Genomic DNA, 22,820 nt, shown 5'->3' on the forward strand with positions numbered 1-22,820 from the left:
ATGGGAAAGCCAATAACAGCATAAACATTTCTTTTTTTATTAAAAAAATTTTTAGCATAGACATTTGTGATAAGCTGTGGCCTGTTAATCAAATCAAAGCAGGAAAAACCATCATTAGTTATAAATTTGGATGCTGTAATTGCTAATGTATAAACTCAACTCATCCAAAAAAGTGTTCATAGCTTTTGACTCAATGATCCCAGTGACAAGAGCATATCCTAAGGAGTTTATAGAGAGGATGGAAAAACTTATCTTTAAAAATATTCCTTAGGGGCAGCTAGGTGGCGCAGTGGATAAAGCACCAGTCCTGGATTCAGGAGAACCTGAGTTCAAATCCGGCCTCAGACACTTGACACTTACTAGCTGTGTGACCCTGGGCAAGTTACTTAACCCCCATTGCCCCGCAAAAAAAAATATTCCTAGCAGAATTCTGTTTTTTAAAATATATATTTTATTGATTTCTTTTGTTTTTATATCACCTACATTTCTCATTATATTGTACCCCCAAATACTTTGCAGAGGGTCATTCTTTATAATAAAAACGAAAAAGACAGAAAACAAGTTCAGCAAAACTAATCAGCTTTAGAAAAAATCTGATGTTCTATGTAGTGTCCCAAATCTGTGCCCTGATACCCTCTACAAAGAGTACTCTCTTACCTTTTCTTTGGGGCCAAGTGTGATTGTTATAATTTCTTAGCATTCAAGTTTCAATTGTTGTTCTTTACATTTCCATTGCATTAGTCATTGTTTATATATTTTTCCTGGTTCTGCTTAATTCACTTTGCATCAGCTCATATATGTCTTTCCATGCTTCTTTGCATTTGCTCATTATTTCTTACAGGGAAGTAATATTCCCTGACATTCATACTCCACTAAAAAACACAATCCATGGGCATCTGCTTTGTTTTCAGTTCTTTGCTATTGCAAGAAGTCTGAGCAGTACAACTGGTAACAGCAAAAAACTGGAAACAAATAAACTAAGTGTCCATTTCTTGGGGATCTGATTAACATAGTATGGAGGAGAGAGAGACAGTGGAACATAGAGGCAAGAGTTCTGGACTTGGAATCAAGAGAGAACTATCTTTGAATCTCATGTCCAGCATTTGATATGTGTGTGACTATAAGGAAGTCACTTAAGCTCTCTGAGCCTCAGTTTCCATACCCAAAAATGGGGATAGTATTTCTACTAAATACTTCATAGGATTTTTGTGACAAGAACCAAATGTACTTGTTGAGTTGTTTCAGTTGCATCCAACTCTTCATGTCCCCCTTTGGAGCTTTCTTGGCAAAGAATTTGGAGTGGCTTGTCATTTACTTCTCTAGCTCATTTTACAGATAAGGAAACCGAGGCAAACAGGGTTAAATGACTTGCTCAGGGTCACATAACTAGTAAGTGTCTGAGGCCAGATCTGAACTCATGAAGATGAGTCTTCCTGATTCCAAGGCCACCAAAGTTTCCTTCTTAAATGTATAGCACGTTGCAAACCATAAAACATTATCTAAATGTCAGTTACTATTATAACGCATGAATTAAGTTGAATATTATTATACCATAAGAAAAGGTGAATATCAAGAAATTAGAGAATCATGGCAAGATTTGAAAGGAATGACACTGTTGAAGTCTTAAAAGGGGCACTGGCTTAGGGTTATAATCCTGCTTCTGCTACTCACTAATTAGCTTTCTCCTTTTAGGTCTCTGTTTCCTCATTTGTCCAGGTCTGAATCCTCTGATCCTAGCTCTGGTGCTAGATAAAGAAAGTTGAACCAAAACAATAGTAAATTCATTGACCACAACTATGTAATTAAAAGGCATTAATAACAACAACAATGAAACTTAGTCCAAGAAGCAGGAAGGAAGTTTAAAAGGGGCCACAGAAGGGAAAAAGACGTTAGTTAAAGTTAAAACATATATCTTGTTTGTCATGATTAATGATCTGCAAGTAACAAAAGTCTAAGGTTAGTTTTTGGTTTTCTTCATTGGTTCCCCTCCCACCCCCACAATGGTTCTTGATACACCTTTGAATATTTGTACTCATTGCTGGAAATTAAAATGACATTTTGATAACACGATCTATGCTCATTTCATCCACTTCTGATTCTTTCCCTCCTTTTTTCAGCTCTTTGCAGTCTGGCTCCCAACCTCATCACTTAAATGAAACTCTTCTCTCTAGTTCTCTGTGAAGTTACCAGTCTGATGCCCTTTTTTCAGGCCTCCTTCTTTACCTCTCTGTAGCATCTGGCACTGTTGGATACTTTCTATTTCTGAATACTCTTCTCTAGGTTTTCTTCCCCTGCTTTTTCTTGTTTCTCCTCCCACCCATCTGATTAGTCCTTCTTATTCTGCTTTGCCAGATGATCATTTATGTCCTGTCACCCTCACTATGGATGTCATTCAAGGCACTGTCCTGAGTCCTATTCTCTCATCTCTCTACCACGTCTCCCTTGGTGATTTCATCAGCTCCTGCAGGTTCCACCTTGTCATCTCTATGCCCATGATTCTGGGATCTATATATCCTGGCCTGGTTTCTCTCCTGAGCTCCAGACTCACACCACTAACTCCTTACTGGACATTTTAGACTGCATGTACTTCATATTTCTCAAACTCAATATATCAGATGATATTGGGCTTACTCAGGGTGGTATGGCTGTAGACAAACTCAACATATCTAAAATGAAACTCAATCTTTCCTGCAAACTTCCTTATTTTTGGCAAGGGGATAACAGTTGTTCTAGCCACAACTTCAATCATGTTCCCCTCCTCACTTTCACCTTCCATATTCAGTTACTCATCAAGTCTTATTAATTGCACCTCTGCAGCATCTCTTGCCTCTGTTCTCTTCTCCCCACCCTCCCCACGTCCATCCTAGTTCAGCCCCTCACAATTCTTCTTGCTCCACTATTGTAGGAAGCTCCTGATTGGTTTCTGTGCCCTCCCTCTGCCTCTATTCATCCATCATCTATTCTCTACACAGCCTCCTGAAGCACAGATCTGACCATGCAACATGCTTTTGAGTGGGTCCCATTACTTAGAGAATAAAATACAAACGGTTCTGTTTGACACCTAAAGCCATTTGCAATGTGGCTTTTGCCTGCCTTTCCAGACTTGTTACCTGCCTATTTCACTTAACAAACTTTGGTTCAGCCCAACTATTTTACTTGCTCTTCTTCCTACACAGCATTCATCTCTTGTCTCTGTCTTTCCACAGAGTACCTGGAATTGTACTTTCCTTCTTATTTTTATTTATTTATTTTTTTAGTGAGGCAGTTGGGGTTAAGTGACTTGCCCAGGGTCACACAGCTAGTAAGTGTTATGTGTCTGAGGTCGGATTTGAACTCAGGTCCTCCTGACTCCAGGGCCAGTGCTCTATCCACTGCGCCACCTAGCCGCCCCCCTTCTTATTTTTACCTCTTAGAAATGATAGATTCCATTATTGTACTAAAAGAAATGACAAGCAGGATGATTTCAGAAAGTCCTGGAAAGATTTGAACTGATGTATAGTGAAGTGAGCAGAACCAAGAGAACGTTGTGTACAGAGACAGCAATATTGTTTGATGAAGAACTGTGAATGACTTGACTATTCTCAACAATACAATGATCCAAGACAATCCCAAAGGGTATTGATACTGATACTGATAGAACATAGACTGAAGCATGGTGTTTTTCACTTTCTTTCATTTTTTTCTTTTATTCAAGTTTTCTTGTACAAAATGACTAATATGTTATATTTTACATAATCATACATGTATAACCTATATCAGATTGCTCACTGCCTCAGGGAGGAGGCAGGGGAGGGAGAGGAGGGATAAAAATTAGAACCTCAAACTATAAATAAAAATGTTTATTACTTTAAAAAATATTAATTTAATTTAAAATAAATACTAGATTTCTTCAAAGCTCAGCTCAAAGGCAGGTGGTAGAATGGATAGAGTAGTGGGCCTGGAGTCAGGAAGATGGGTGTTCAAATCCAATCTCAGATACTTAGTAGCTGTGTGACTCTGGGCAAATTGTTTTTTTTGTTATTGGTTTGTTTTTTTTTTTTTGGCGAGGCAATGAGGGTTAAGTGACTTGCCCAGGGTCACACAGCTAGTAAGTGTCAAGTGTCTGAGGCTGGATTTGAATTCAGGTCCTCCTGAATCCAGGGCGAGTGCTTTATCCACTGCATCACCTAGCTGCCCCCTGGGCAAATTGTTTAACCTCTGTTTGTCTCAGTTTCCTCACCTGAAAAGTGGAGATAATAATGGCACCTATCCCGTAGGGTTGTTCTGAAGAAAAAAAAAATGAAATAATAATTATAAAGCCCAGTGCCTGACACATAGTAAGCATTATTTAGATGTTAGCTTCTATTATCATTACTTACTACATGAGGCCTTTCCTGTTCCCCACCCCCAATGGCTAGTTTCCCCCCCAAATCCCAACAAATTGTCCTAAATGTATTTATATGTGTACATGTTGTCTCCTCTGATAGAATGAAAACTCCCTGAAAGGACTGGTTCATTTTTTCCTTTATGCTCCCAGAACAGGGCGTGCCACACACTAAAGAAATGCTTGTTGATTGACTGAAAAAAACCACAATTCTTACTCAATCAGCAGTTAAGAGGAAAGAAATTAAGAAGCAAGCCCAAGGTTACAACAAATATTGAGAGTTCAGTCACAATGTTGGAGGCCTTAACACTAACATGGGGTTGAGAAAATATAGTAGATTAAAAGTCACACTGGTATGAGAAGCAAGAACAAATGTATGGTCTTTAGAAAATGGTAAAATTCAGAAATAGAAAGAGATGGAGGCGGGGGTGAAGAGGCGGTGGTGGTAGAGTTGATCAGATCCATTCCCCAAATACCCTCAGTGATTTTCCACATCATCAGTACTTTATTTTAGTGCTCAGGGTTCCAGGATCTCACCTGACAGGGACACGTAAGTTGACGTGGGGAAAGGTGAGCTCCTTTGGGCCCATCACATCTAGCCAGGAGGAAGTGAACCATTTCCATTATACATCAGCATCACCATCACTGGCCTAAGAACAGGCTCAATCATTAACCATATCTGACCACAGAATACAGAGTGACCGTGCTGTGTCCCTCCCTCAACAGAATGGGGACAGGAATTGTTCATAGTCAAGAAAAGATGAATAAAAACAAGCCAGAAAAATTCATCTCCCCCCCAAAAGCCCCCAAACCTTTCTTTGAAGACCCAAGCACAAAGCCTCATAACTGAGAGAAAAAAAGAGCCCATAAACTAACTAAACTTCTCAGTTGCCTTTGTTGTCTGTCTAGTCAGGCAACACCCACTAACTGTAGGTGTCCCCCAAACTCTGTCCTAGCTGGCTCCTCTTTTCCCTCTATACTTCATTTGGCGATCTCACCAGCTCCCACACATTCAACTACCATCTCAATTGAGACACCGATATGTCCACATATCCAGACCTGATTTCCAGTCTTGCATTACTGAGTGGATACCTCAAACTACATCCCACAGACATCTCAAAAACACATCCAAGATAGCGCTCATTGTCTTTGTCCCCCCCTCCCCAAATCCTCCCTTCTTCCCAGCTTCCCTGTTCCTGTAGAGGGTATCACCACCCTCCCAGTTACGCTTGCAAACTCGGTGCCATCCTGAGTTTCTCACTCTTAATCCATTTATTCATTGGCGTGTCTTGTCATTCAGACCTTTACCACCTACCCATACAGCCGACACTCTAGATCAGCCCCTTATTGCTGCATGCCAGTATTATTGTAATAGCCTTATCGTTGGTCTCCCTGCTGGTCTTTCCTCACTTCAATTCGTCTTACACTCAGTTGCTGAAGTAATGTTCCTAAAGTTGAGGTCTGACGTCACTTCCCTACTCCATAAACTCCCGTGGCTCCCCATAACCTTCAGGATGGATACTAAAATTGGTGGTTGATAAGGAAGTAAGTTGATAAGGTTGTAAGGGAAGAAAGGAGCCATTTTGGTGAGTGTTCATGACTCCAAGGATGGCTTCATATGCCTGAGAAGCAGGCAATACTCTGACAAAATCCAGTTTCATTGATACTCAGGGGATGGTGGGGACATAGCATGGGTTGCAGCAGTCCTACTCACTGATACCCCATTGACTCAGCACACGCATCAATTTAATAAACATTGATTAAGTTCCTTCTCTGAAACAGTCTCTGCCCTCAAGGAGCAACAGATGCTAGATCACAAGTGTGACTGCTGATACTCCCAGGCACATCAAAGTTTAGAGTGGCCCATGTGGTCAGCAGCCACGCTTGTGTAGTAGAGGCAGAGCAGAGCCAACCTTTGGGAGTAGAAATTCAGGGGCCCATCAAGGACTGACACTACTCTGAGAGGCAGCATGGTCTAAAAGGAAGAGCCTTGGAGTTGGAAACAGGACCTGGGTTCAAATCCCAATTCTGCCAATTACTACCTGTGTGAGTTTGGGCAAGTCATTTCCCATCGTCATTTCCTATCTCTGGGTCTTAGTTTTCTCATCTATAAAATGAGACTAAGCTAGATGACCTCTACGGTCCTTTCTAGTTCTGACACTCTGTGTTTCTTGGTTCAGGGGCTAAATTGGCTTTGAAAGCAGATGCCTGGATCTGGGTGAAGGGATCCCTCACCCAGTGCCCACCGCTGGCAGATCAGTTCTAGTAGATCCAATCAAGGATGAGTGGTTAGAAAGTTGATGATCCAGGGGGCAACTAGTGGTGCAGTGGATAAAGTACCGGCCCTGGATTCAGGAGGACCTGAGTTTAAATCAGGCCTCAGACACTTGACACTTACTAGCTGTGTGACCCTGGGCAAGTCACTTAACCCCCATTGCCCCACAAAAAAAAAAAAAAGAAAAGAAAGTTGATGATCCATTAGAAATGCCAGCTGGGGTGGCTGATCCACCAAATTTATGAATTCTGGTTTCTGCAATAGTTACCCTGCCTATCATTAGCAGTATCCTAGAATATAATAAGTAGTATGGTTAAATCTGCTTTAAAGAGTGGATCTGAGGTTGGTTAAACTGATACATAACCTGAAGCTTTTACTTGAAGATGTCAAGTTCTGGGAGGAACTAACCATCTCCCAAGACAGGTCCATTTGGGGATCATTCTACTTGTTAGGGTTTCCTTTCATCAAAAGTCTTAATTTGGCTCTTTGCAATTTTGACCCATTACTCTGTGTTCTTCCCTCTGGGACCAAGCAGAAATCAAATGCTTCTTCCACTGAACAGACAACTGTGAATATCTGAAGGGTCCTCATGTCCACTCCAACCCCCAAGGCTTCTCTTCCCCAATCCCTTCAACTGCTCCTCCAAGCCACTCACCATCCTGCTCAGTCCCCTCTAAACATGATCCAAATTAATGGCTTCCAGGCAAGGCAAAGCTCAGGATAGGTTCTAGACCCACTCTTTCATTTTTACAGGGGAAAAGACTTGAGTCTCATAGAAGCGATATGACTTCCCCAAGGTTTTCAGACACTACCTAAAATCAGATGAGACCAACGCTCACCTGGACCCTGTTTCCATGAACTCCCAACAACCTCATGCTCTCCAGGGCATGCCTCTTTTCTCTACCTGTGGCTATTTTGTATGTCTCCCTGAAGGACAGGGAAGGAACGGTATATCTTGACATAGATCTGGGTACACTGGGTCAGGAGGACAGAAATGGGAATCAGCGAATCCCTGTTGGCTGAGAGACCTATTCTACAGTGAAACATTTTGTTTGCTGCCCCCTCTTCTACCAATTCCTGCTGCCCCCACCCCTTTCCCTTGTCTGGTCACAGCCCAGTGATTTGGCTCAAATGTGGTTTAAAGGCTCTGCCCTGGCCAATAGCCCAATTCTACTTTTATGGTCTGACTCTGCCAAGAAGACTTGACTCTCTCCTGACTCCCTGGTTTTGCTCTGAAGCCCTGGGTCTTTCCCAGAGGAACAGCTTTGCTTTAATAGTCCATCTTTGATCCCAGAGCCTGGCTTTGTCTCATTTGATGGAAAGTTGGGGATCCAGAACGCAAGTGATTCAGTAACTGGGAGGAAAACAGAAGTTTCAGGATTGCCCAGTGTGGTCCTTGACAGGTCCGACAGGAGCTTTCTTCACCTAAGACCCTGGAGCTGCTCTGGCTTGGGGTGCTTATCTTTCATGACACAGCTGGGCAGATTCAGGAAGCAGAGGGGCTGAAGAAACTTTGGCATCTTCTTGGCTCTGGTCATGAGTTTTTTCCAACAAATGGTCCAGAATTGGGCTGTTGAAAGGAGCCTTGAATGGCCAAGAGGACTGACTGAGGGGGGAAAACTGTCATTCTGGGTGTGGGATTTAATCTCATTCAACCAACATTGATTATGCTGTGGTTCAGAATTGCAAATCATCCACCAAGATCCAGTCACCCAAAAAACTTGAGAACCTAGACTCACTCAGAACCCAAGGTCAGTTTCTAGCCCTTTTTCTGCCCCTTCCAACCCAACCACCACTGACTTTCCCCCTCCTATCACCAGCTTTAGATTCACCAAATAAGACCAGAAGCCAGTAGTATTGTCCCTGTGACCTTGGAACAACTGAATCAGAGACCAATCTCAAGACCTATCCCTGTTCCTGTAGACTACAAGGCACATGACAAGAGCCCTGGTCAGGGCCAGAGAAGGAGACAAGTTTGGGTCTCCTCTGGGGAAGTAATGCCCTCTGGGTACTAGAGTTATATCTGCTCTCCAGTCCTGGGCCCCTGTGGGCAAGGAAGTACTTCACAGGGGATGCAAGTAAGAAATGAATTTGCTGAATCCAACTCAAAATATCCATTTCTGCCCTCATCATGTTGGGAAATATTAGACACAAAATTGCCCATAAAGACGAGAGCAGAGGCCAATAAAAACATCTATTTTCAAGCAGCCTTTTACAGTAAGAGATTTGTTGAAAATATCACAGAAAGAGGAGAGGTCAGTTTATAGTCACAAGCTGTCCTTCTCTCAGCATCCTTCCACAGGGGGGCACTTGAAGCATGCTTGCAGCTGGACCCTTGACCACACCATCTGGTCTGAGGGTACAGACAGTCCTACTCAAGGGCTGGCTGGGGAGCAGATGACAGGGAGTGTGTGGTGGGTTGAGGCTGGGTAGGCCTCTTCTGGGCCCAAGCCTCCCTAAGCCAGGTTACAGGTGCTTTGGAACGGTCCTCAAGGCCTCCTCCCGGGAGCGGTGAATATTCACATTCTGCAAACACAGAGAAAGGACCATTAGGGCCCCATCGGACTCTTCCTTTGCTTCCCACTTCCCCCCCAGCCACTGCAATTGTCAATGGCTCTAGGAAGGTAGACCTTCAATGGCTCAGCTGAGAGCCAGCATCCACGCTTCAGTGGCCCAAGGCCAGCTGACCTTTGAGGATGTCTATTGTGTTCCAGAGCCCTCAGAGGACCCTTGACCTAAGGAATTGGGGGGGGGGGTTAAATTTCAACATGGGCCACCCTAAACTCTGGGGAGTCTTGGATAGGAAGTATGTGGTTCAGAGGTAGGAAAGCTGAGGGAAAAGGCAAAGGGGGAGAAGGGGAGAGGTCCAGGGGTAAGAACCTCCCTGGAATCTTGACAGGATTAATGCCACAAACTCATTCCCCCTTCTCCTTAATTTAGCCTCATCCAAAGCAGGAAAGCAGGTATCGCTTGGAACAGGAAATGAGTTTCAGGCAGTCTGATGAGGTGAGGCTCAAATGAAGCTTGAGGTGGCCACTGGCGAGCCCAGTGTCATCCTTCAAAGTCTCCTAAAGTCTGATGTCCAGTCCCATCCTAGGAAGCCCTCACATTTCCATTTCACAGGAGAGGAGAGAGTCATAGCCATCCCAGAACTTAGCACTTGACTGAGCCTTTCAAAGGCCCCTCTGAACCAAAGGACATAGGATATGGATTCGAGGCCATAGCTTTCCTGGGATTTAGAAGACAAGGATTCAGCCTTGCTAATTGTGGGGGGATCACATTGAGGAGCTAGGTTTAGGAGATGGGGCTTTCTTAGGTTGCTGTCAAGCCCCTCTCTGGAAGATCAAGGACCAGTTCAGGAGCAGAGGTTCCCCAATTCCTGATTTTCTTGATTTGTTTCTTGGAGGAAACCCAGGACAGGCAGAGGCAACCCAAGAATTTCTTCTTTGTACATGTTTTCAGCAGAAGCTGTCCATCTTTACCATAATTGCCTTAGCCCACCTTCTCTGTTCCTGCAGGGAACATTCCTCAAACTTGGGGATGGCTTGCTTTGGGGAGCCTGTCAGTTAAAAAGTATATGCTGGGGGGCAGCTAGGTGGCGCAGTGAATAGAGCACCGGCCCTGGAGTCAGGAGTACCTGAGTTCAAATGCGGCCTCAGACACATAACACTTACTAGGTGTGTGACCCTGGGCAAGTCACTTAACCCCAATTGCCTCACTAAAAAAACAAAAAACAAAAAAACAAGTATATGCTGGGGGAAAAGGCTGAGGAAGGAGCAACTGGGATCATACGGTGGAGCTGGGAAGGGAATTTGAGCCTTCAGACCCAGAGAGGAAAAAGTGACCTATAATCCTCAGTTGAGACTCCGCCCCTGCCCTGCATCAGCTCTACCCCGAGTGCTAGCAGTATAACAGAAAACAGTACACTGAAGGTGCTGATATTGACTTCATAACCCAGGCCTGATGACTCATCAACCCACAGCACACCCACGACCTGCTTCTCGGTGGCTCTGGGCTTACATGACAGCCTTGAAATGAGTGACTGGGAGAGTGTGACCCTCTCTGCCTCTGAGCCTAAACAGCTGATTCCCAAGATTCCATCTGGCTCTATGATCCATGTTTGCAATCAGCTCACCAGGAAGAGAACAGAGGCTGTATGACCAAAGGCAAGGGTGTGGATCTGATAACTTCTCTGGCTCCTTCTATTCCATGATTCTGAGGAGCTGGCGTGTAACAGATTTCAAATAGGTCATCCCTCACCTTTCAGGGTTGGAGCTTCTTGCCCAGGCAGCCACCCCATCCCACAATAAGCAAAAGGGACCTGAGAGTTATGAATCAAAGTCTGAGTGCATTGGAATCCTGTCCACCCCATGCCCACCCTATTTGGTCTGTTTCCACTCCCCTTGGGTTCCTCATCTCAACCAAAATACTAAGCCTTTTCCCACTTTATCCAGCAATCATCAGAGGGTCATCCCTTCACAGAGGGGTGATACACTCCAATTTAGTCCAATCAGGGACATCTCAGTGAGGTACAAGTCACTGGCTACTCCTCACCCAGTCCCACCTAGAGGTAAGAGGTAGTCAGCCCCATGACATAGGATGTCATGTCAGGAGATGAGGTATAGCCTTATCACACAACTGTCTCCTTCCCTGGGAGGGTCACAGGAGCTGTTGCCTGCCACGTCTACACCAGCAATTCACATTTCCAGGTGACGATGGAGAAAGCAGCACAAATTCAAGGCTCTCTTGGACTTGGGTCAGCACACTGGGTAGAAGCTGCTCAGGTGACCCCAACTCAGGCAGTGTGGGAAATGGGGGAGTGCTCCCTCCTCCCCGTCCTAAGGCTGAGCCTGCTGTCCTGGCACAAATGAAGCAAGAACTTTTCTAAGATGCATTGGATTCCAAAGAGCATTTATTGCAATTAAAGTCTGATACAGTGCATGTACCACGTGGACAGGACAATATAATTAGGCTTGAAAAAACAAAACAAAAAAGGCCTCCTGTGAAGGTTGTGTAGTTTGGGCATTACAGGCTAAAATACAGGGGGAACAGAAAGTGGGGATTTTTTCTTCTTAGTGATTTTCAGTTGAAACTTGGCAACTGGCTCTCCTGGAAAGGGTCCCTGCTTGGGTACAAACACTTTCCCACCCTGGCAGGTGGCAATTCCACCCAGATTCCCCGGAGCTCCCTGACCTCTTTCCAGTCCTGAACCCCAACTCTTTCCAGTGTAAGCCCAAGACCAATTGCTTGCTAATACCCCTGAGAACAGGCACAGATGGCTACAGGAAATCAAGGAAGGTGTACACGGACTAAGGCCACAAAGCAGTAGCAGCTTGGTCCTGGTGCAGGGAACCCATGGCCATTCAGGACAGCTTCATGACCCAGGACACCAGTGGTCACTGATGGAGACATGGACCAGAGGTTGCTGGGAGCAAGTAGTCATGGATCAGTCTTTAGGGTCCAGGATACCAGGAATGTGGTTTGCTGGCCCAGGACAGAGGGCATTGCCTGGTTCCTAAGAAGCCCAAATGTCACAGGTCACCTGGCCTTGAGAGTCAGTAGAAGGGAGGTGTGTGGAAGGATGGCGATTTCTGGAAGACACTCTCCAATGGATCATTCTCCAGCTGCAGGTCCTACAGGGGACTAAGCCTCAGGGGAGTCAAAGGCCACCCAGGCCCTGTCATACAATCAGAGGTCTACTGTCCCCTGTCCCTTGCCAACCGCTTCTAGAGTCTCCTTTTCTAGCAATAACCCATACGTGTAGTTTTTCAGGATAGCTGAAGAGCCAAAAATCAATTCTCAAAAGCCTCTTAACCGTGGAAACCCTAATGCTGAGCAGGAGGCAATGAACTGGGCTTTGATTACTTGACTGATCTGCTCCCAATGCCAAGGGGATGGCTGGGTTCTTCCTTTATTTACAAAGGAAAGCAGAACTATCTATATAAAGGAGATTTTCAAGTATTCTGTGCTAGAAGCCAAGACATCTGGGGTGCTCCAGGAACTCTTGGTAAAACCTTAGATAAATTACACTTATTTTCAAAGGCCTCAGTTTCTTTCTCTGTAAAACAGGAATAATGCCTTCCCGGCTCAGTAAGAGAATGTATGGGAAAGCATTGGACAATTGTGAGGGGTTATTATTGTTATTATTTTTATTAAGCTTCAATAGACACATAAAAAGCAGCTATGAGTCTTCCACAACATGCTTGGGACCTTCTGGTGCCATCTCTCGGGAAGGACTCAAGTCACAAACCTGATCCACAGGGAAGGTGTCAATATGCCTCAGCTAAAGACTTTTGAGGGGGCACGATAAATTTTCCAGACACCAGTCACATTCATATCTCTTTCTCCTCCTCGACATTTTAGCTTGAGTATAGTTAGCAAGGGGGTGACTACAGTCATCATCTGCCTTCCTGTGTGAATTTCACTTTGTGATTACACTCAGTAGATGGTAACTACTGCTGTCGCCCATGTTAATCTCAGTACCGTATAGGAAATAGTGAGGACTTCTGTCTGCACCCCCTGATTAAGGGTGATTCTAGCTATTGCCTTGCTGTAAAAGCTCCAGTGTGTGTATGATCAAGAAGGGACCATCAGCACCTTTATACATTTCAGAGTGGATGCCAAATCAGCAAGAGGTGAACATAACCACCCAGCCCTTGGTGAATGTCAGCGTGTGAACACCTGGCAAAGGCTCATTATGGCTGATGTGTGTACAGTCAAGGAGGGACTGATGGCAGTTGTCATTTTACTGTTTGGGATTTCAGTGTATATATAAATCAGCAGTGGGTGAATCTGGTCCCAGAATGGGGTTTAGCAATGTGATCGGAGGTGGAGGGTGAATCTGGCTACTGACAGCTCCTGCCTTAGGAAGCCTCCTGCCATTTCAAGTGTTTAAAAGCTATCTGGATCCCTCCAAAGTTAGGGTGCTCAGTTAAGGCGCTTTTGAAGGCAAACAGCACCAGTGGAAGGCTCTCTGTTGGCAAAAGGCTGGGGTGGACATGCCCACTGGTGCCAGCCCTTCTCCAGGGAATATCATGGGGATGTCCTTGGGAATTCTGCCAACCAGCAAATGATACCAGCTCAACAGCTCAGCAGACAAGGTAGTCTAAGGAAATGGCACTCCACCCTAGGGCAGTCAACCCAGGGAATTTGTTAACATTCAAGTCTGTCATCCAGCCAACACAGTGGCTTCACAGTGGCAGGGTTGAACACTTCATACAGGTCTGCCTGCTACTGAACATCAGAGTCCACACACTGGATGATTAGAAAAGCAGGTTAAATCTAACAATTAATGCAGAACAGGGGCCTGCCCCATTCTGGGGCAGCCGCTCTGGAGCCAAGCCCTTCAAGGAAGTCTCTCCAAGACAACTTTTGAGCTGATTTGAAAGTGACTTAGAATGTTTTAGTTTATGAAAAATAATGAAAACTGCACCACAAGTTTGATGGCTGATGAGGACACAGGTTCACAGGTGAGCAGGGACGGTGACAAGGGCTTCCTCTGGAGGTCTTGAAATGTCTACATTCTGCATAACAAAATACAGGAGAACACTCATCATGCAACAGCAACAGTTACTCTGACACCAAAAAGCTACTTTCTCAAATAGAGTCCTGTCTATACAACCGGAACCAGGAATTTACAATAGGTAGTTTTTCTACACAAGTCATTTCCAGTATTAAGTTTAAGTATTTGTGATCTTTAGAGATGGTCATCTTTATGATGGTCTGCTGTGGGAAGGGAAACCTGAAACATTTTAGGGGAAAAAAACCAACCTACTCACTTTCCCCATAGAATCTCTGCCCCATTCCGCAATAAACATAATAATCTGGAGGTGGAGCCAAGAGACATTTCTTTAATTTTTCAGGTACTCACACCTGTAGGGATTTTACCTCAAATATGTCAAATCCATGAAAATTAAGACAATAACCCTGTGCACTGCCTGAACATCCTTTTTCGGACAACCCACCAGTGAGGATTTCTGCCCATGGCACCAGCTGTCTCTAGTTGAGAATAAAATGTAGAATTGGGGTAATTCTCCAAACCTCAAAATGAGACTGCATGCTAGGCCTATGTCCTAGGTCTGTTGACACTGTTCATCCCTCCTCTGAGTTGACTTCCTCTCCAAGGGAGGTTTGCTAAGACCCTACACTTTTAAAGTCTCCAAAGGAGGGGAGAGTGACTTTGTGGTTAGTGAACCTGAAGAGCAGTACAAAGAGGCCAGATAGAAAGTCTGCAGGTCTTCCAAGCCTACACTGAAGCTGTCAGAGCTGCTCTTATTTATCAAAAGCAATGCTTATGTTCTTGAGACTGCCGAGATCCAAGATGCCCACATTTCTGTTCTGTTCTAGGGTTGACTTTTGACCTAAAGTTTCTTCCCTCAGTTTGGAGACTGATCCTGGCCTTGGAGCTGGTTCCTTCTCTCCAGCTGTCCTGAGCATAGCCAAACACAGAAGTGGCCATGTAGTAGCTGCTCATATCTATTTGATATGTGAACAATCGGCCATCTCAGGAGCCAGATATATACTCGACTTTGGAGGCACTGGACTACAAAGGACCAAGAGGAACCAGAAGCACCCCTCCTCACCCAAAGCCTTGTGTCTAGCCTGACTGCTTAAGATTGGAGGGGACAGAGGCAAAGAGGAGTTCTGTTCCCTTTCCTCTAGTCAATCAACAAGCATTTAAGCACATACTATGGGCCAGGCACTGTGCTAAGTGCTACTGATAGAAAGAAAGGCACAAACACTATCCCTGTCCTCAAGGAGATCCCAATCTAATGGTGAAGATTTATCCAGGCAGCAAGCACAAAAACTCTGCTGGGGCACTCTACAAACCAGACAGCATGCAATCAGCCAGGAGGCAAATTTCCCACTTGAAGTTCTTCCCCAATCCCCGCCCCCCCCCCCAAATCAGAGGACTCCCTGACAGCAACCCCTCCTTCAAATGCTAATGTCAAATCATGTCTCTGCCACCCAGGTTTTCAGGTGTTGCCCATGCACAGTCCTGCCCTCGCATGCTTGGGCTCCAGCTGCACTTGTAGCTAGAAAGGGAAATCTGGGATTATGGTGTCTCAGTTATTACTGTATTAGGGCAATGGCTTCATGGGTCCTTGATGGGTCCAAACAGGAACAGGACACAGCTCCATCCTTCTCATCAAGCTAATTTAGAGTACTTGAAAGAACATCAAGAACCCTGTACCTCTGCCTGTCTTTAGAGAAGGCCATTCTCTAGCTTCAGAAAATCAACTTCATAAGTTCAGAAGATGGGGAGGCATGGCTAGGCAACACATGGTATAGAAAAGATCTGGGGTTTTTATTGGACTGCAATCTGAACTAATGTGATCATAGGTTACAGGAAAAGAAGCATGGCACCCAGCACATGAGAAGTACTGATTTTATTGTGCTTTGACCTTGCTGGCCCATGTCTGAAGTGCTGTGCCCTTTTTCCGAGCACCATACTGGGCAAGCAGGATGGAGTACTGCAGACCACTGCTATACAAGAATCAGTTGATGGAAGGAGATTTTTAGTCTGGAGAAGAAACTTCTCAGGGGAGAACAAGGGAAAAGAAACATGATGGCTGTTTTCAAGTGTCTGAAGGATTGTCCACTGGGGGTGAGATTAGACTTATCCTGCTTAAATTCGCCTCAAAGAGCAGGAGGAGAAGCAAAGGGTAGAAGTTGGGGAGAAGGGGACAGTGTCAGTGTTATGACCAACCCAATGGCTCACCTTGGTTTCAGAGGACTGATGAGGAAGTATGTTTGAGACACACACTTTTGGGACACAGCCTACATGAGAATTCGTCTTGCTTGCTTATGCATATTTGTTACAAGGGTTTTATTTCTGTGTCACTTTCTTTTTTTCCAATGGAGGCTAGTGGCTAGAGAAAATCAATGTGTGTTCGTTGACAAAATTAAATTTAAAAAGAACTTAAAACCACAGTGGGCTCCTCCCTGAAGGTCTTCAAGCAGAGGATGGAAAACCACTTACTTGAGATGCTGTGATAAGACTTCGGCTCATGTATGGATTGGTTTAGAGCAGGGCCCCTTAAACATCTTGTGTCATGGGCCCCTTTGGGCAGAGTCTGCTCAAACCTCTGAACTGAGAATGTTTTTAAATGCATTAAAATGAAACAGGTTTACAAAGAAAACCAATCCTACTCAAGTACAGTTATCAAAATATTTTTAAAACAAGTTCACAGGCTTTTGGTTTAGATGGTTTCTGAGATCCTTCTCAGCTCTGGGATCCCGTGGGACAAGTTTCTGATTTGTGGAAGGCCATTAGAAGACATCTGTGATGGAAAAAGCTGAAGCCTTCGGGGCCCAAGTGAGAAGAGCCGGCATCCTCAGCCTGCAATGTGGCTGTTTTCCATCCTGGCCTGAACTTCCTCAGGGAGGGTTTCTTTCTCCATTACAACGACCCTGCTGATGCTGCAAAAAATCTACTTCCTCTAAAGCAAAATTCCGATTCTGGCATAAAGGGACAGAGCCAGCAGCTTCAGGATGTAATGAATTCTTCCCCTGGACACACCCACTTTGGCATGCATTTTTCTTTAACCCCTGCAGTAAGGGGGGAGGATGCATCTAATGCCCACCACAGTCCAGAATAGGATCCCCAATGCAGAGGAAGACCCACCTTTCACAGCTATTTCAGGGGAAAAGGAAAGAATGCCCAGAGACCCGAGTTGAATGTGTCCTCTCACAGATTCCAGGGCTATAGCCTTAAATCAAAAGTGGTTGGATACATGATGGGTTTTTTAAACTATTTTCCGGAAATTGCCTCTTTTCTTTCCTGCCAACATTTCAAAATTTTGGCATCAGAAAAAACCATTTGACTCCAACAAGTCTCCTGGGCATCAGAAAGACTTCTCAGAGGCAGTGTGATGTAGTGGTGAGAGTGCCGGACTAGGAGTCAGTCAAGATTCAAATTTCAGCTGAAACCTATGACTTGTGTGAGCATAGGCAAGTCTCTTAGTCTCTCAGGTGGGCTATATTTTTGTCACTGGAAAAATGAAGATAAAGAATATCTGTAGCACCTACCTCCCAGGGCTGTTGGGAAGCTTAAGTAAGATACCGTGACAAAGATGAAGCCCTTTGCAAAGCTTAAATCACTTCACAAATACCAACTGTTATTTGTTACCACTCCATTAAAAGCTAGAAAATGGTAATGCAGGCATGGGAAGGGCTGCCCAGCCCTAACTTGCCCCTCCCTTGGGGTAACACCAGCCTGATGCTCATCACCAGTTTGTCCCCACAATACAGGGTGATTCTAGCATCTGAATTAATTAGTGTTGATCAGTCCTCTGGTCCTGAGGTGGCTGATTGAGCAAAATAAGCACAACTATAAACCAACTGAAAGAGAATGTGGCAGAATGAAAAGGAACAAGCCTGGACCAAAAAGGAAATATGAGAAGATACCTCCTCCCTCTCCTCTGAAGAGACAGAAGGGCCTTGGGTGTGGACAGAACTTCTATTTTCTGACTTTTTTGATCTATTGCTTGGTTTTGCTGATTTTTTCTTCATCCTTTTCTCTCTCTCTCTCTTTTTTTTTATGGGGCAATGGGGGTTAAGTGACTTGCCCAGGGTCACACAGCTAGTAAGTGTCAAGTGTCTGAGGTCAGATTTGAACTCAGGTCCTCCTGAATCCAGGGCAGGAGCTTTATCCACTGCGCCACCTAGCTGCCCCCATCCTTCTCTTTAAAAATATTCTTTGTTAAATGGCATGGCTCTCTGGAAGGTTAGGAAGGATGGGATACTGGCAGAAATGTAGGTAATGCTAAGACGGAATATACCACTAAAACTGTATTTTTCAAAAAAAAATTAGCCTTGCCTAGATAGCGCCTCTGGGTCTGGTATCACCCAACAGCATCCTCATAACTACTGGGACCCAGCTCTGCCTTTGGAGAGGAGTAAGCAGGATGAACACTACTTGGCTTTTAGCAGACCCAGATGCCCCTGGGGTCACTTAATTCAGAATGAAGGGTTCTTCCCCACAGTCCATGTCCAGCTTCTCTCTATGTCTGTTGAAGTATAGGACAATTATCTGGAAGATGTTCTGTGCTTTGGCAAGCATCATAGGAGCTCTCCCAAGCAGTCCACAAGGAAAGCTCCCCAAGCAAGCCCAAGCGCCTGAGCAGAATTCCCTCCTTGGAGATTTGAGGGCCCCTCGATCCATCCTCTCATCCAGTCATGGCTCTTCACCTGATCCCGTCCCTGGGGCTGCTGGGGCTGACCCCGTGTTCCCAGGCTCCAGGGTCAGCTGGGCAATCAGCACCGTTTCAGTGCCACTACTGTTCCATATTTCTGCATGAGCATTATCGTCTCCTGCCCAGTTGTGGATCTAGAGGGCAGAGTCCTTGGAATGGGCACCAGATCTGTTGTGATTTCCCAGGAATCTGTATTATGCACAGCTGCAGTGGAATCAAGAAGGGGTGTCCAGGTGGGAGAGTTCAGAGTTATAAACTAAGGTTTAAAGGCCTACACGGCAAATATCTGGATCCTGAGCAGCCAATTACCTTCAGCTCCTCTCATTCTCCTTGGCTCTCACCTTGGTCATGCTTTCTTCCCACACAGCCCCTCAGCCTCTGGGCCTCCTCCCCTCTTACATTCTAAGGGACCCTTTAGGAGGTGCACAGGGGACAAAAAGCACGCCCAATCCTTATGTAACTAGAGATGAGGCCAGTGTCCAAGGCAGTGCACAGACCACAGCGAACGCTCCTCCCTTCTCCACTGTGCTCCAATGACGCCCTCACCAGCAGGTCTGATGAGGGGGCCCCTTCAGGAAAGTGCTCCTCCTTTTCCATTCCCAGAATGAGGAGGGCCATGTTTCTCTGCACCCGCTGAAGCACCTGACCAATCTCTGCAGCACCTGGTGCCCTCCCCAACTATCAAACTAATGGGTATGACTGGAGGATCAGACAGTGGCTAAGTGGGAAGGGGGCGGGAGTCAAAAGGAAGGAGACTCTTCTCAAGGCAACTGACTGTGCATGTCTATCACAGATCACAGGAAGGGAGAGATCTCTTGGGTCACTTTGAAAACAAAGCACAATGGTCTACTTTTCTGAATAAATTGTCTTTTCCCTTGGGTCTCATGGCTAGTCTCTGCCACTGTCCAGGTCAGGGCCAATGGGCCTGAACAATCTTCACAAGAAGCTTCAAGAAATTAGAAGACTCCTAGAACTCCCAGAAACCTGGAGCCATCATCTAAGCCAGTTCCCTGATGCCATGCAGATAAATGCTGAAAATCAGCTCTAAGAGCTAACTGAGGGGCAGCTAGGTGGCACAGTGGATAGAGCACCAACCCTGGAGTCAGGAGGACCTGAGTTCAAATCCGACCTCAGACACTTAACACTTACTAGCTGTGTGACCCTGGGCAAGTCACTTAACCCCAATTGCCTCATAAAAAAAAAAAAAAAAGAGCTAGCTGAGTGTCCCATTTAACTCTTTCTACCCACCAAAACATTTTTTCATCTCTGGCTGTGGCCAGAATACAAGAAGGTCTGAGCTCAAATCCAACCTCAGACTCTTACTATCTAGGTAACCCTTGGCAAGTCACTTAATTGCTTTTTGCCTCAGTTTCCTCATCTGTAAAACAGAGATGATAACAATAGCACCTCCTCCCAGGGTTCTTGTGAGGAGCAAATGAAATAATAATTGCAAAGAACAGTGCGTGGCCCAGAATAAGCACTATATAAATGCTGGCCATCATTTGCTATGATCATCCTGGCTCCAGCAGGGCACTGGTGTGTCAGGGGTATTCTGACACTGCCTGGAAATTGTCCTCCCACATTTTTTTTTTTTTGGCACGGCAATGAGGGTTAAGTGACTTGCCCAGGGTCACATAGCTAGTAAGTGTCAAGTGTCTGAGGCCGAATTTGAACTCAGATACTCCTGAATCCAGGGTCGGTACTTTATCCACTGTGGCACCTAGCTGCCCCCATCCTTCCACATCCTTGAGATTGCCTTGTGCCAGTCCTAACTAAAGGATTAACTTATGGATCAGAAACTGGCAGAGACCCTGGGGAAGGCCAAAGGGCTAAGAGGGGGATCTGAGCATGCTGGCCACTGATAATACAGAATATAAACACCTAGCAGGGAGGGACTGTCTTGTTTTAAATCTTCAACTTTATTTCCTAATAGAGTCTCCGGCACTCAGTTGACAATCAATAATTATTGACTAAGAGTGGGGCCCACTCCTACCTCAGGTCTGTCTCTGTGCGTGTTCACAGCTTCAACATTCAGGAATATGGATTCCAATTTACAACCTATGGATACAAGACAAAGCAAATTAATTGGAAGGAAACCACATGATCCTTTTTTGTGTGCTCCCACATAGCAGGGCCCCCAAAGCTCTGTCTTTGGTCCTTGTTTCTCTTCTTTATAGCCTCTCTACTGGTGATCTATCACTCTCAGTTAGTACTTGAATGTAGGTGACCCTCAGATTTCCGCCTCTAATCCTGTATTTCCAACTGCTTTAATCAATAGATAACTCATCATTTTTAACCTGACCCTGGTTAACGTCTCTATTTCTTTTGAAAAATAAGTTCTTATTGATATTTAATTTCAACTATATTTCCTTTTATTTTTTATTTTTTGTGAGGCAATTGGGGCTAAGTGACTTGCCTAGGATCACACAACTAATAAGTGTTAAGTGTCTGAGGCCAGATCTGAACTCAGGTCCTCCTGACTCCGGGGCTGGTGCTCTATCCACTGTGCCACCTAGCTGCCCCTCAACTATATTTCCTAATACTTCCCACCCCCTACTCCTTCTCTAAGATCCAAAATGAATACTAAAGAAGTTTTTTTTTTTAAAAAGAGGAAGGTCGGGGCAGCTAGGTGGCACAGTAGATAGAGCACCGGCCCTGGAGTCAGGAGGACCAGATCAGATCTGACCTCAGACACTTAACACTTACTAGCTGTGTGACCCTAGGCAAGTCACTTAACCCCAATTGCCTCACCAAAAAAAAAAAAAAAAGAGGAAGGGAAAAAATTCAGCAAAATTAATCAATGTTGGGGGGCAGCTAGGTGGCACAGTGGATAAAGCAGTGGCCCTGGATTCAGGAGGACCTGAGTTCAAATCCGGCCTCAAACACTTGACCCTTACTAGCTGTGTGACCTTGGGCAAGTCAGTTAACCCTTATTGCCCCACATAACAAAAACAAAAATCAACCAAACAAAAAAGGTTTATTAAAAAAAAAAGAAGAAAAATTAATCAATGTGTCTAAAAAGTCTGATGTTCTCTACAGTGTTCCACGCCCATGGCCCACCATTTCTGCATAGCAGTAACTCCTTTGGGCTCAAGGCTGGTCTTTAATGGTTTTGCTGTTGCTCTTTCCATTTATTTTATTTTATTTTATTTTTTTTATTTTTTTTTTGCGGGGCAATGGGGGTTAAGTGACTTGCCCAGGGTCACACAGCTAGTAAGTGTCAAGTGTCTGAGGTCAGATTTGAACTCAGGTCCTCCTGAATCCAGGGCAGGTGCTTTATCCACTGCGCCACCTAGCCGCCCCCTCTTTCCATTTATTTTGTCAAAGTCATCATGTACATTGTTTTGGAGTTTTTTTGGGGGGTGGGGGAAATCTGTTTACTTTGCATCAGTTCATCTTTGTCTTTCCATGCTTCTCCGACATAGTCATTATTTCTTACAGCATAGTCCCATCACATTTCATTCATAAGCCTCGACTTGTTATCTGTTCTGTTTTGAGTTCTCTGTTGCCACGAAAACAGCTGCTATAACTATTTTGGTGTCTGTGGAGGGAGGGGGATCTTTCTTTTTGTCACGAGTTTTTCTGTTTCACTTGATGGTGCCTCCACTGAGGTTGGATCAGGTGCTGAGTTCCCTTTCAACTAACTTTCAGGATTTTGTGGTTGTCTGATCCACTCTTCCTAATACTGGCAGAGGATCTTCCTGAAGCACAGCTCTGATCATGTCACTGCTTTAAAACCTTCAGTGGTCCCCCACTGCTGAATGAACTAAGTATAAACTCCATGATCCTGGCATCCAGTCTTACAGAGTCTGGCCCAACCTATTTTTCTAGCCTTATTTCATATGAGTCTCTCCTGGCTCCAGCCAAACAACATTAGACACAGCCCTCCATAATATTATCACCTTGCCTTCTTCCATCTCCCTGAGTTTGTTCATGGAACAGACTCCCCAGCCCCTCAGCCCCCCTTCTCTGCATCTCCATCTAT

General features: G+C 44.9%; 1 protein-coding gene across 4 annotated transcripts in view; it reads right to left on the reverse strand.

The window, feature by feature from the left end:
* Positions 1–8,848: 8,848 nt before the first annotated feature.
* The window catches only part of PFKFB4 (6-phosphofructo-2-kinase/fructose-2,6-biphosphatase 4), a 75,887-nt gene continuing 61,915 nt past the window's right edge, over positions 8,849–22,820 (reverse strand). For 2 of the 4 annotated variants that reach the window (XM_043975813.1, XM_043975810.1), the window contains exons 13-14: positions 20,829–20,893; positions 11,533–14,161 (exon numbers count right to left, since the gene is read on the reverse strand). In XM_043975813.1, the coding sequence (XP_043831748.1) occupies positions 14,102–14,161; positions 20,829–20,893 (125 nt within the window). In that variant the 3' untranslated portion in view covers positions 11,533–14,101. Of the gene's footprint in view, positions 9,165–11,532; positions 14,162–20,828; positions 20,894–22,820 lie in introns of those variants that run through there. The other 2 variants (XM_043975811.1, XM_043975812.1) reach the window with 2 other exon arrangements.

This window comes from Dromiciops gliroides, chromosome 1, assembly GCF_019393635.1.
Source record: "Dromiciops gliroides isolate mDroGli1 chromosome 1, mDroGli1.pri, whole genome shotgun sequence".
In the NCBI taxonomy this organism is placed as follows: Eukaryota; Metazoa; Chordata; class Mammalia; order Microbiotheria; family Microbiotheriidae; genus Dromiciops; species Dromiciops gliroides.